At 36.1% G+C, this 15,684-nt stretch overlaps 1 protein-coding gene across 1 annotated transcript in view; it reads right to left on the bottom strand.

Annotated features, from left to right (window-relative positions):
* MAN2A1 (mannosidase alpha class 2A member 1) overlaps positions 1 to 15,684 on the bottom strand; it is a 164,725-nt gene that overhangs the window by 118,601 nt on the left and 30,440 nt on the right. The window contains exon 4 of the mRNA XM_033110404.1: positions 6,532 to 6,703. Coding sequence (XP_032966295.1) covers positions 6,532 to 6,703 — 172 coding nt within the window. The remainder of the gene's footprint in view (positions 1 to 6,531; positions 6,704 to 15,684) is intronic.

Genomic DNA, 15,684 nt, shown 5'->3' with positions numbered 1-15,684 from the left:
ATACAATCGGTGGCATTTGTGATGGATACTGTGCAGGTGAAACTAAAAGAATTCAACAAGTACTGACCTGCAACCACCCTGCATGAAAAATCAGCATAGAGTCCAAGTTGTAAAGAGAGAAGAGCCTGAGAGATTCTGGCAACAACCCTTAATCCAGAGGGCCAAGGGACGAAACAAAGCTGAGTCTTGTGACAATCACAGTTCCCATCCTTCATCCTCACGGTGTTTCGTGAGGCCCCATCTTGTAGGAGTCTTTCCACCCCCAGGCCCTGACTGCTTCCGAGGGCGGCTCCCTAATGCGGCTGCACTGGGACAGAACCACGCATGGCCTCACTTTACCAAAAGCAGAAGGCAGCAAGCCCAGTTTCCTTCTGAGGTGTCTGGACTTTCCTAGTCTGTGAAGCAGCACCTTCATACAGGCCACTCCTACCTGGCTTACAAGCCACACAAAAGGAAACTAGATGCAGAAAGTCAACTGCGAATGCCTCGCCTGACACAGAACAAGACACTTCATGGATGTCCCAATTTTCCCACAGCCCCGGCTCCTTTCTTCCCCTCAGCTAGTCCTATTCATAACCTGGGCATCTTCCCCAGCTGCGGTCCCTGTTGCTCATGCAATCTTCCAGAACCCAGCTGTCCAACAAAGGACCCAAGGAGAAATCTATCAGCTAGGCTTCTAATTTGCAAGCAACACTAACTGAAACTGGAAGGGAAATGTATTGGGAGACCGTCCCGGACACAGAGTACTGACAACAACTAAAAGTCCACACTTAACAAAGGGCTGGAAGAAAACAAGAGGCAACGCTATGGGGACCCCAGGGACCATGCCACAGGACAGGAAGTGTCTTATGAGTGTACCAGTGCTGTGAGGATGACCTGCAACCTTCCCTCCATGTCTGTTTCCCTTCCTTCCATCTGTCCAACCTCGCTTCACTCTCTAAAGATTCAAAATCCTGGAAAAGAATACATTGATTAGCTGAGCTCAGGTCATAGCTGCCCTGTCTGAGCTGGAGCAGGAAGATGGAGGATATAACTTCTGCGTGAGTGAGACCATTTCCCAAAAGGAAATCTGGTGCAATGGATATTGGCCAGCCAGTATTAACTAATACTCATGGCAAGGAAACAGAATATTTGGTTAGCAAAGGAAGGGATTTGAGGCGAGTTACACTCTCTATTTTAGGACAAATGCCCAGTGTGGATACATCTGTTATTGCTCAAGGATGAATAAAAAGGATGAATACTTGAACTCACAGACAACAATATAAAAAACACAAAACTAAAGGGTAATAAAAAACATAGTTAAAACCAAGCATTTGAAGCCAGAAAAGAACAGGCTCCATACCACAGAGAACTGACTTTGAGGGGGAAAACAAAACAAATTAAAAAAACTTTCAGAAAAATCTCCCAAAACACAGTTAAAACATCAATAAATAAAATAATATAAAATAAAAATACATATGCAGAAAAGAAACTAAAGACTCAATGACTAGATAATTGAATTCTAAAACAAATAAAATAAAAACAGTAATTAATTAGCATGATCAGAAAAAATAATCTGGATAAATGTTTGAATTGGTAAATGGAAAATTTAGTAAGTTATATATACCTACATACCTGGTGAAAATTTAGAATTTTATGGATAAAATTTTTAAAATCCTGAAAACATCTGAGCAGAATGGGGAAAAAAGGTTACTTTCATTGACATATTACGTAAGGAAGCTTTTTAAAGAGAGAAACCATAAATTTTACAGTTAAATTCTTCTATTAAAAGATGAAGACTCTTAGGATGATTTTAGAACTAAAAACTATAGTCAGTGTCCAAGAGAAATACACAAGTTGGAAAATAAAAGTAAAAATAATAAAAGTTGCTAATGTTCTATGTTAAGTGAAATAAGTCAGACAGAGAAAGATAAGTACCATATGATCTCACTTATTTGCGGATTCTAAAGAAAAGAATAAGTGAATGAACTAATCAGAAACAGTTTGGGAGACAATGAGGAAAAACTGAGGGTTGCTAGATGGGCAGGAGGGGTGGGGGGTGGGGGGGAGGGTGAGGGGATTGGAGGGCAGTCGGTGACCACAGGATGGCCACGGGGTTTGAAAATTAATCTGGGGAACGTAATTTGGTGGTTACCAGAGCGTAAGGGGGTTGGGGGGGGGGATGAGGGTGAGGGGGATCAAATGTATGGTGATGGAAGGGGAGCTGACTCTGGGTGGTGAACACACAGTGTGACTTATGGATGATGTGATACAGAATTGCACACCTGAAATGTATGTAATTTTACTAACAATTGTCACCCCAATAAATTAAAAATAAATTAAAAAAAAAAATCTTAGATTACAACATTTCAATCATTTTTGTAAGGCAATTGATGATCTTTCAGGTTGCTATCTGCATTTTTCTCTGAGGTGCTTTCCACAAAAAAAAATAAATAAAAATAAAAATAAATTCGCTTGAAAAAAAAAAAGTTGCTAATGTTCATAAAGACTTAAAATATTAGAGGCATTGGCTAATAATAAGCACATTATTTGTATTTGTTCAATCCACATAAAAAGCAAATAAAATAAGTTCCAATATTATACCCACTTGACAAATGAAGAAAATGAAGGATAGAGAGGATAACTTCCCCAAACTCACACAGTAGATGGGAGTTTGCCAGGATTTCAACCCGAGCAGCCTGGCTCCAGTGCCCAGCCATTTGAACTACCACTCTAAATGGAATGCCTTTAAAGTAAAAAGAGCAGCCATTGATCAGATAAATGCAAACAAAAAGAATAAAAATTGTCCAGTCCATACTCTCTGACCATAAGATATGAATACTAGTTATTAACAGCTAAGTTATAATTGGGAAAAAAACTGCACTTGGAAATTGAAAACTATTTTCCTAACATACCCAAGTCAAAGAGAAAATATTAAATGGGTATAGAAAACTTAAGACAAAAATACAATAATAAAAAAATAACATAAAAGTGTGAAAGCTAGTTAGAGTAGTGCTAAAAGGCAAACAGGCAAGTTCCTTATTAAAATAAATGAGCTGGCTCATAAAAGCAGATGGAAGGAATTAAAGATAAAATAAGAAAGGTCAAGAGTAAAAACTGGTAAAATAATAGTTCTTTGGGGGTACACTAAGGGGATACAAAATCCAACAACAACAACAACAACAACAAACAAAAGCTTTAGCCAATCTAATCAAGATGAAGAAGAAAAAATGACATCCTCAAAAGTAGTAAGAAAGGAAAGAAAAAATACAGATGTGATAAAATCTTACAATCTAAACAGTCAGTGAAACTCCATAAAATTCTAATTTAAGAAAATATGAAGTATTATTTGTACTCAAGGATTAACGTAAGAGCTAGAGGGACCAAAAAAATTTTAATCTTAAAATTAGTCAAAGAATTACCTATAAAACAAACACCAGTTCCACAGGGTTTTACAGAACAGTTGGCAAACTAGTTGATACCTCGATTTAAACTAAGGATTCCCTTTCTCTCCCTCTTCTCTCTCTCTCTCTCTCTCTCTCTCTCTCTCTCTCTCTCTCTCTCTCTCCTCTCTCTCCTCTCTCTCTCTCTCCTCTCTCTCATCTCTCTCATCTCTCTCATCTCTCTCTCTCTCTCTCTCTCTCTCTCTCTCTCTCTCTCTCTCTCTTTCTCTCTCTGAGAGAGACAAACAAATGAGAAACAAAAACTCTCTGAGAGAGAGAGAGAGAGAGAGAGAGAAGAGGGAGAGAAAGAGAAACTAAATAAGCTGCTACCGTTTCAATTTAAAAAGTCAAGATATTTTACATAACATTTTGGAATTCCAGCTTTTCCTGACAATACTTATTCCAGTGGCCAAATGTGGCTGGAATGCAAGAGTGGCTAACCCTTTGGGTGGAGTAGTTACTCTTGGTTCATTCAAGTACTCCAAAGCCTATAGCCTCCAATATGGCAGTTTCCTGGCCAGTCTTATAAGCAAGCATTTTAAGTGTGCTATCAGAGGGGGTTAAAAAGGCTTCAATGACTAATGATGGAAAACCAATTTTTCCGAAATTACCTTTAAATGTTTATGTCAATTTCTATCAAAATTCTGTTTTTAATAGGGTAGGAAGAATTTAACAAATGAATTCTAAAGTGCTTTGAGAAAATTAAGTGGCCACTCATTAAAAGAATTTTTCAATAAAGAAAGACAAGGGGAGAATTAAACTGTCAGTTAATGAAACATATCATAGAGCCGCAACAATTAGTCAAATAGAAAAGTCCATGAAAGAGGTCAGAAATTCCAAAAATCAATACATATTTAAATACAATAAAGACAGCACTCCAAGCCAGTAGAAAAGATAGACTATATAAATCTTAGGGAAGTAGCACAGCATGAAAGAGAACAGCCCATAGGGTTGGACAGGCTGGGCTGGATAGCATATCAGTGCAGCATATCCCAGCTGGGTGGCCCTGAATGACAGAATTGTTGTGAGGATTATTAGTTACCGTTTGTAAAGTACTTAAAACTGGGACTAATACATTAGTGCTGTATAAGTGATATTAAATAAATAAAAGAAAGCAATGCATGCTAAGATAATCCTTAAACTCCAGGGAGCAGAAGGGAGGGAAATATCGTGAATAGAACCTCCCATCATACCACATTAAAAAAATAAATTTCAGAGCATTTTATGCATTTGACTCCAAAGGCAATGGAAGTAAAAGTTAAAATAAACGAATGGGATTATATGAAACTTAAAAGCTTCTGCACAGCAAAAGAAAACATCGACAAAATAAAGAGGCAACCAACTGAATGGGAGAAGATTTTTGCACAGTGCCTCCAATAAGGTGCTAATATCCAAAATATACAAGGAACTCATGAAACTCAACAAGAAAGCAAACAACCCAATTGAAAAATGGGCAGACGACCTGAAGAGATATTTCTCCAAAGAGGACATACAAATGGCAAATAGACATATGAAAAAATGCTCAACATCATTAATCATCAGAGAAATGCAAATAAAAACCACATGAGATATCACCTCACCCCAGTCAGAATGGCTATCATCAACAAGACAAATAGTAACAGGTGTTGGAGAGGCTGTGGAGAAAAAGGAGCCCTCATACACTGTTGGTGGGAATGCAGACTGGTGCAGCCGTTTTGGAAGGCAGTGTGGAGGTTCCTCAAAAAACTACGAATAGAATTACCATATGACCCAGCAATTCCTCTCCTGGGTATCTACCCAAAAAATCTGAAAACATTTATACATAAAGACACATGTGCTCCAATGTTCACTGCAGCTTTGTTTACGGCGGCCAAGACATGGAAACAACCAAAATGTACTTTGATAGATGAATGGATAAAGAAGTTGTGATATATATACACAATGGAATACTATTCGGCGGTAAGAAAAGATAATATAGGAACATTTGTGACAACATGGATGGATCTTGAGAGTATAATGCTAAGCGAAATAGACAGAAAAAGCAGAGAACCATATGATTTCACTGATATGTGGTATATAAACCAAAAACAACAAAAGAACGAGACAAACAAATGAGAAACAAAAACTCATATAGACACAGACAATAGTTTGGTGGTTACCAGAGGGTAAGGGGGGTGGGGGGTGAAAGATGAGATGAGGGGGATCAAATATATGGTGATGGAAGGAGAGCTGACACTGGGTGGTGAACACACAATGGGATTTATAGATGATGTATTACAGAATTGTACACCTGAAATCTATGTAATTTTACTAACAATTGTCACCCCAATAAATTTAAAATAAATAAATAAATAAATTTCAGGCTTTTAAAAAGTGAGTGGTAAAAAATGAAACTAGGGGAAAAAAGACTATATAACTGATCCCTAGATTAGGGAAGACCTTTTAAAATACGACAGGCAAAGTCAATATCAAAACAGATTAAATTAATTTGACTACAGAAATATGTTAAAAGTCTGCATATTAAGCACTAAGAATTAAGAAGACAATAAACACCTGAGGAAGAATAAGTGATAATATATATGTACGTGTATAAACATAATTACAAATCAGTATGAAAAATTACATAATCAAGCAATTCATAAAAACTTTGCCTGTATATGAGAAAACACGCAATATTGCCACTCATCAAGAATGCAAATTAAAATTGTATTTTTCAACCATCAAACTGGTCAAGGTTTTAGAAAAAAAATTATATAATTGGTCAATTATATTATTGGTCAATTGGCAGAGAAATTGGTAAATTTCTATATGGAAGATTGAAGAATACACTAAAACAACCTTTCTGGGGGTCACTCGATTACACACTTCAAAAAACCTTTAAAATATTAAGCCCCTTTGACCTAGTAATCCCATTTCTAGGACAAAGCTGGAACATAAGGATTTCAATGGAAAGGTTTCAAGTCACTTTTTCAGAAACGAATCAGAATCTAGGAAAAAAGGATGTGAAGAAATATTTTAAGTTTCAGATACAAAGCTAAGAATTTGTACCTTCTAAACATTCAACACTTATTTCACTATATAATCAATGTTTAAAATTACCAAACTTTAAAAAAACAGTTTCAAAACAAACCTTTTAACAGCATCCTTCTTCTGTGTATCTATAGTATCCCACCACTTGGAAAGGTATGAGATCTCAGACCACATAAATTTCCTCCGCGGGTCTTCTTTCAGCTTGATGACCATGTTATTAAAAATATACTGAGTCTTCTCTCTAAAGTACTCATCGAAAGTCTTCAACCAACCTAAATCAAGACACAAATATACCACAAAAGGTCTGATTTAAATTCAGTCATAGTGCATTGATTTCCTTTGGATACTCTTAGATATTTCAGTCATATAAAAACTACACAATAATTTAACTGTTTTCAATTAATGAAATTACATTTGAATGAACATGAGACAGAAATAGTCACTAAAAATGAAATGATAAAAATACTCTGAAAACTGCACAAATTCAGATAGAAATGTGAAAAATGACTTAAGGCCAAAAAGTATTTGTTTATACTTAACAATTACAGTTTCCAATTATTTATAATTTATCTCTAGTTTAAGGGATTTTCTTATTTGAAAAATCTGAACAGTGTTAATAAATTGATTTTACTGTTCTCATAATATGGGATGAACTTTTTATCCTTTCATGCCACATCTAAAATTCTCCACCCATTAAATAAGTTACATTAAGAAACAAAATCACAAGTACAAACTGTATCTGAATAAAAGCCAGCAGCAGAGCAGTAAGGTAATTACAACCCTATTATGAATACTGCAAAGTAGAATTCTGCCGAAAATAGGCATTAGTTCCCACAGGCTGTTCATTATTCCATTTTTTGGTAGAACAAACTGACACTAATCAAACAACAAATGTATACATATATATGTAAAGTTTTCTCAAAAGAGAACTGCAGATGTTGATAACTTAGTTCTCTGACTTTTCTTACTACTTCTCAAATATCTTGGAAATTTTATCAAAAGACATTTACAATGTGAGTATCCGGAAACATTTTAAACAAGACCCATAGGTCCCAACATAGCCCCATCTGGCAGAGTACTAAAGGACCACAAATGAGTGACCAAGGCAAAACATACAGAGCCACCAATGCCACCTCCTGACAAAGTGGACCCTCTAGAGCATCTCTTAACTATTAAATCTTACAGGAAGGGGTGTCTATATATCCAGGCTGAACTACTACTCTACTGTTTCCAAGCCTCAAACAAGTGGGAAAGCAAAATATAAGGGCTCCAATGGGCTATTCTTTTGTCTGTCTATGATTAAGTTAATATCTAATGTATACCGTATTTGCTGGCAAAAATAATAAAAACCTGCTACGGCAGAGAAGACAGTACAACTATTTTGATAATGCAAATATAAGCTCCTGAAAAGGGTACTGCCAATATGACTATATTCCTCCCTTTTGCTTTAACTGAAATCTATTAATTCATTCCACACTTATTTACTGAGCACCTACAAAGTGAAGTTAGGAGCCAAATAGGAATACAATGTAAAATATTCTTTATAGGACTTTCTTGATCTAGGGCAATTTTAAGCTGGTTTTTCACTAAATAATGCCCTCTGGATAATTCAACTTTTCCATGTTGAAATTAAAAGCCTGTACCTGTTAAAAAAAAAAAAAACTCAGATATCTCAGAAGTGCTCAGACATGAGCCTGGGATATAATATAGCACTTGATAAATATTAGCTGCTATTATTATTATAATTATCATCATAAGTTTTTAATTGCTACTTCCCCGTCTCTACATTCAAAATCTGATTTTGAAAAGTATAGAATTTACTTAAAACATTTAAATAAACTGCATCACACCTGTAACATATTGGTTACCCAAAATTAAAGTTTGCATAATTCATTCTATGCCCTTGTCATGGTCTGAATTGTATCCCTTTAAAATTCATACGCTGAAGTCCTAACACTGAGAACATGACTGTATTTGGACGTAAAGCCTTTAAAGAGGTAAATAGGTCAAATGAGGTGATTGTGAGTGGACCGTACTCCAATATGTCCTTATAAGAAGAGGCAATTCGGACACAGACACACACAGAGGATCATGTGAAGACACTAAACTGGGAGAAGGCCATCTGCGAACCAAGAGGAGAGGCCCTCCGAAGAAACCAGCACTGCTAACAACTTGATGTTGGACTTCCCAGCCTCCAGAACTGAGGCAACACATTTCTATTGTAAGCCATCCGGTCTGTAGTACTGTGTTACTGGCAGCCCAAGCAAACTAATACAGTGCTAGAAAAAAATAAGTGTTATTATCATTCAAAAAATAAAGATCGCAATGTGGGGAGAATTAATTTTACCAAACACTATTGTAATATTTAATTTAATATACAACTACCCCCATATTGCAAGATTGAGCCAGAGTCAAATATATGTAAGTACCATCTATTTCTCTATATGATACTACTACATAACATTACAGTAAGGATCATGTAAATTACTTAACTGGTTCTATTAGAATTATTTTTTTTAAACATCCCATATACCGTTAACCTAAATTTTAACAAAGGTCAAAACTAATCCCTCGTTATTTGGTTATTAATTCAATTAAAGAAAAGAACCATGAACAGTGGCATGTCTCCAAAATTAATCTAGTAACAAAACTCTAGTAATGTAGCATAAAAGACAAATGTAGAAGAAATAGTTTTCATGAAGATTTCTAAGTAAAAGTTCTTTTTTTTTTCAAGTTCAATTACTTATTTTCATCAGGTATACTTTTTTATGAACTAAGATCATTTCAAAGAGTATCATAGGAGTTTTCATAAAGGAATCACAGTGACTGTGTAATCCATTTTGCCTTCAACACTTCACTCACCCCTCAACAATCATACAGAAAACATATCCGAGATATTTAAGTGAGCCAAAATACAAGCTCAGAGATGTCCACTTAACAGCCTTCCATAAAACTCATCTATAATAGAGACTTAATATCACAACACTATAGCACAATTAATGAAGAATGAACTCAAAAATAGCCTCTTGCAGCTTTCAATATTGAGTAATATAACAGTAAATTAGCTTTTATTGCTCATATATAATAGAGTAATCAAGTATTCCCTTTTACAGTGAATTGGCTCTTTCTTTTTCTAAATTACTATAAAACTACAATTGTATATTAACATGAGACAAATCAGAAAGATAGTATTTTGTAGACAGTTGTAGGAGATAAATTTTTGTGACATAAAATTATATTCCTACCTCTAAATTTAATAATCTTAGGACACCGAGTTACAAACTGGTTTAATTCCTTAAGTGGTCAATTCACAGCTTTTTTCTTTCCCTTGAATACACTTGGAAATTGAACCAAGGCTGGAAGAGCATTCAGAATCCCTTTGCATTTATTCTTTTTCACTCTAACAACACTATCACCCATAAAACAGTTAATCGCTTTTTTGAACAAGTGAGGAAATATTTAAAGCAATGAGCACATAATTAGTTCTATAAAGGCATAATTCCAAATTTGATATCATTATTTTATCATAAAATATTTAAGTCCTAAAATATAAAACTAATAAAGTCAAAAACACTATTGCTTATTTTTAATGTACATGAACAATTAAGCACTAGTAGTTGTTCACTGGAAAAACACAATTTTGGACTCCTGATTTACCTTCAAAGTCTAGAGACATTGTGGAGATCTGATCTTTTCAAGAAATGCTTAGTTTTATATGGTTCGTGGGCATACACAGTATCACCCTTAGGACCTAGTCAAGAGTGCCCCACCCTGAACCCCGGACTCTAAGGGGATCTCCCCATTCTTCCTCTGACCACATTCTTTTCCACATGATAAATCCACAGGCAAAGAACTTGCCCACCCTGCTCTGCCCTTCTGAGTACCAGGGCACAGAAATCTATGTCCAAACAGTCTCAAGCCAGCTTCTAGAGCCTTCCGGGGCCTTCTCGAAGCCCTTCGCTGTCAGGGCAGTCAACCTTGCAGGTGGTAACCTCTCTAGCCTGAGTAGTGGCCAAGGACCTGCCGTTTGCAGGGGTGTGGAAAGAGGTTTAGGGTGTCTGCAAAGAGGCCCTGCTTTAGGACAGGGCCAGATCACCACATTCCAGTGGGAAATGCAGCCCCAGCAATCTAAATCTACACTTGGCCTTCCAGGTGACTGAACTCAAGACAGGTGAAAAGGACCTATTTTGTTTAGCAATGTATTAGTTTGATTTATAACGTTTAAATGTTTAGACATAGGGTCTGAGGGACTCCAGGCATTTTTGCCCCAGGTCCTGCAAATTTTAGAATCAGTCCTGGATACATGCGACAGCCCAAACTTCAAACCAGTCAGTTCTCATGAATCTAACACCTGGTATGAAGCCTACAACAGCAAGAGTTCAACAAGTACGTGATCGATGAATGATGATGCATGGTCCTAAGGACTGAAGAAAAGTTATGTGGAATATAAATGCAAATTGATTACTTCAACTAGAGAAGAAACCAAAGGTTAAAGATGTCACATACTACTAGTTCTAATATGTTCATTGTCTTTTCTGATGCTAACCTAATAATCTTTGACCAATAGCTTTAAGTTTCTATTTAATATTTTAAAAGGCTCAGTCAGCTCTAAAATGATTTAAAAACACACATCTCAAAAAAGGCATGGCCCTTAAATCACTGTCACACCATTATGGTTTTAACTGCTACAATAATGATTTTTTAATGAGTACATTTATTCCACTCAAAAGTTAAATAGGTACCAACTGCTAAGAAACCATAAAAAGATTTTGAGTCAAAAATAATTATATCCAGAAAAGAAACATTTAAAAAAAGGAACTTAAGCTTCCAGTTATTTCTATTTTAACATAATATTCTCAAATTTAAAAATAACTACAAACAGGTCTCATTAAAAAAGAAACCTCCTTTATTTTAGTAACTAAGTTATTGTCTATCAACAAGTTTCTTCCCTCACTTGTCAAATCTTTCAATATTCAACTGCCAACATCCAGGCTTACACTTAAGGGGTCACAGACAATCTTAATTGGTATTACTATAACTCACATATGCTGCTGATTAATTTTAATTCCAATATTTCTCTTATAAATTAAGCTTGCCTTGCCCCCACTAATAAACTGTGAAAGAATTTTAATTAATATTCTGTTCTGGTTTATTCAGTCAAACACAAACCAAGCATCTAACAAGAGCAAAGCAGTAAAGCTAAGCTAAATGAAAACAGATTCTGTAGTGAAAATACAAACAAAATGCTGTGGGAATAAAGTAATTTCCTACCAGAATGAAAGAAGGGAGACTCTTAGATTAGTCATCATCTGGATAAAGGGAAAAGGCGGTAGCTCCAAACTGAGGTCAGAGCATATGGAAAAGACTAAGCCATGACGGTACACACCAAGTTCAGAAAGCAGAAGGAAGCTGAGTATGGCTGCATTAGAGCTTACATGGTGCGAATATGTCGAGAAATTAAACTACAAGGGGGGGTGAGATCACTGAAAACCTTCTAAACTATTTCGGCTTCTCACCGAAAACTTAGGCAGAAGAAAGTTAAGGTTTCCTGATGTGCGCTTTCAAAATTAACCGTTCTGTGAATGTAGAGGACAGGATAAAAAAAGTAACGTAGAAGAGAAACAGAAAATGAGTCCACAACACTCATCCTGCTAAAAAATGGTTAACGGACTGCAGTGAAAACAGACAGGAAAACGAGAGGCCAAGGAAGCAAAATGAAGAGAACTGGGAAACTCACGAAAGTTCCCGGGAGAGTAGTAGGAGAGTCCAGGGTGAAGCTCAGGTTTTCCAAAGACCCGTTAAGTCTTTGGAAACCTATAAACTTGCTGATTCCTAAATGATGTTGAACTCAGGTTTCTAAAATAACCTAACCTTTTCCCCAGGTGCTTCAGTGTCACCTAACAGTTTTTAAAGCATATCAGCTTCACTTCCATTAAGTTGTTGGAGAGACAGCACTTTTTGTACCCAGGTGAGATGCTGTCCCTGGAAATTCTATCCCACACCACAAGAACCTATGTGCACTGCTGTTAGGACAGCTGGGGTTTTGTTCATCCTGTAGCTGTATATGTATGATGTCCAATTGTGACCCCTTTCTGTATTGCTTTGCTAAATGTCCTTTAAAAGACCTGCTGACCTTGATACTTGATATCTTAAATTGTGAGCTCAACCTCCAAAATAATTTCTAAATCTGTGCTCAAGTTACTTTCCTCTGTGTTAAGGATTCCAACCAAGAGCATCTACTCACACCTAATGAGGACGCTTCAGGACTACTAAGTCTTCCCCAAACAGAGCATGGTTGTCTGAAATCATAAAAAGTGTCTACAATCATGAAAAGTGACATCATTGGAAGTAAAAGAAAAACAGATTTCCTTTGAGGAATTACTCTTAGGATATATGAGGAGGCTACTTAGACTTACGATCATTCAAATACTGGGCAAATTCTCTAAGCTTCTGGAAGAAACTATTTTAAAAGCTGGAAAACACTACTTCAAAATCACTTTCCAATTGCAAAACATGTAGCAATGAGAAAACCACTCACCAGCTCATGTACTAATGTAGTATTTAAGGACAGAAATATTCATTTCAATAGGAATAAACCGGAAGAAAAAAGGGACAGGAAAGAGTATAGTGAGGTGTCTACTTTTGCACAATAGTTAATGTTTTATATGATTAATAATGTAACATGGATGACATATATCTTAGAAATACCTGACTCTCTTCCTAGAAGCTTTGCCTCTGGCTTCAGAAGTATAACATTAAATAAAGGTTACAAGTCCTGATTCCAGAGCCAGATGGCTTGGGTTCAAACCCAGCCCTTCCACAGACACATTTCTTACCCTCTCTTCTGCCTCAGTTTTCTCATCTATGAAATGAGGGTAATAATAGTCCTTTTGTCATAAAGTTGCTGAGAGCAGTAGTGGATTTAAAATATGTTAAGTGCCTGGAACATAGTAAATTCCCATAAGTACTAGCAAATGTTTGTATAACCAGGGTATGGTGAGTTTTGAAGGACTCAGGCTTGAAACATAGACAAAAGTAACCTAAATAGGGGAATTGAGAGATGTTTAATGATCATGGACATTTCTTGGGTGATACTTGACATATGTGTATAAAAGGGATGCAGCCCATTCAGAGCCCAAACAGATTTTTTTCCCTCTAAAAAGAACCTCATTACACCAATTCTAAAGATCTTCTAAAAAGACAATTCTAAAAAGCCATGTAAATATTAATCTTAAATGTCACCATTTTCTTAATTAAGATTGTCAGATAAAATACAGAATGCTAGTTAAATATGAATTTCAGATAAATAATGAATAAATGTTTAGTATAAGTAGGGTCCATATGATATTTGGTACACACATATAGAAGGTCTGACAATTAAGTTTGCGAACTTGTTGCAATGCTGTTGCTAAACTTTTTTATATCAGAGGGATTATTCCTTATGAATTTGTACCAACTGGACAAACAGTTAACCAAGTTTACTATTTGGAAGTGCTGAAAAGGCTGCATAAAAAGTTAGACGACCTGAACTTTTTGCCAACCTTTCATGGACCCTGCACCAGCTCACACGGCACTGTCTGTGACGGAGCTTTCAGCCAGTAAACAAATAACTGTATTGGAACACCGTCCCTACTCACCTGATCTGGCCCCCAATGACTTCTTTCTTTACCCAAAGATAAAGGAAATATTAAAAGGAAGACATTTTGATGACATTCAGGACATCAAGGGTAACACAATGACTGCTCTAATGGCCATTCCAGAAAAAGAGTTCCAAAATTGCTTTGAAAGGTGGACTAGGCGCTGGTGTCAGTGTATAGCTTCCCAAGGGGAGTACTTTGAAGGTGACCATAGTGATATTCATCAATGAGGTATGTAGCAAGCACTTTTTCTAGGATGAGTTTGCGAACTTAATTGTCAAAATATACTAAAAACTTCTCACTGTTTATCGGAATTTCAAACTTAACTAAGCAGACTATTTTGCCTTTTTTCAGGTCAATCTGGCAAACCTATTAACAACCCAAATTTCAGAAAAAATGTGCTGAATTAGCCAATGCCCATAAAGCAAGAAGAAATAGAATCACTTAAATCAAACAAAGTATCTTAAGAGTCAGTATGGTAAACAGAAAGCACATGGATCTCAGAATCAGGCAAATCTGAGCTGCAATTCACCATCCTCTGTCAATGTAGGACTAATTGACCTTGAACGGAAACAAGTAATATACTACCTTAGCCTCACTGCCCTCATATGGTCAAAGGGGTTTAATTTACCACTTTTCAGGGTTGCAAAATGGATGATATGAAGTAACACACACCAGACATTTCCCTGACGCAGATCAGTCAACGAATGCTAGTTCTCAGTTCTTCCTCATACTATCTTAGCTCCCCAGAAACTCAAATCTACTGTCACAGTAGCCAAAACCAAAGAACTCACTTAATCCACAATAACTAAACAGAACAAAGTACTCCCCAAACTGTGCCCGAATACAAACGTCTCCCGACCATCTCATTTCACTCGGCAGGTGCCAGAGTGCTACGTGTCCACTGCCTCTCACCTAAGTGGGCCCTCTCCAACTATGGCTAACCAGAACTGTTTTCTGCTGACAGTGCTTGACAATATTTGAACAGAAAAACCTTAAAATAACATTACACTGTGATTTCCTCCAATGTTTTTGTTCTTCTTCACAAACTTTTTAAGAATAAGGACATATAAATTCATTTCAAACTGCCATATACTACTAAATGCTAAAATCTCTTTTCTTAATTAAAAAAAAAGCCAAAACAACCTAGTCACTCAGTTGAGTCACTAAAAAGTCTGCAAAGGAACTGCCCATGCATATAAGAAAATTATTTTGCAGAGTGACTCCTGGAGATACCTAGATCCTCTGTATTTTGGAGTCATACCACATGGGGGATTATTTTCCAATATTCATTTTATAAATTGCTTAACTAACAATATGCTGTCCAACTTTCCATTTAGTCTACCTTATCTTCTCTCTACACACTGTGATTTCTTTGAAGGAAAATTAACTAAATATTTTTAGCAGTTTAACTAGTGAGAAGCAAAGAATTAAGATTGTAGATACAAAGGTGCTGTAATTGTGTTTTAATCAGCTTATTAATACAACATGAACATGTATCAATCAACTAACATTTAATTTCATGGTCCATGATTCAAAACTTTTCAAAAGCGCAACAGTATAAAGTTATCAGAATTTACCAAACAATTCCTTTCTAATTTTGTTTCAACTCGTGT

This window comes from Rhinolophus ferrumequinum, chromosome 7 (genome assembly GCF_004115265.2).
Source record: "Rhinolophus ferrumequinum isolate MPI-CBG mRhiFer1 chromosome 7, mRhiFer1_v1.p, whole genome shotgun sequence".
NCBI classification, from domain to species: domain Eukaryota; kingdom Metazoa; phylum Chordata; class Mammalia; order Chiroptera; family Rhinolophidae; genus Rhinolophus; species Rhinolophus ferrumequinum.
Note: the sequence above shows the minus strand (reverse complement) of the source record. Positions and strands in the feature narration are given on the sequence as shown.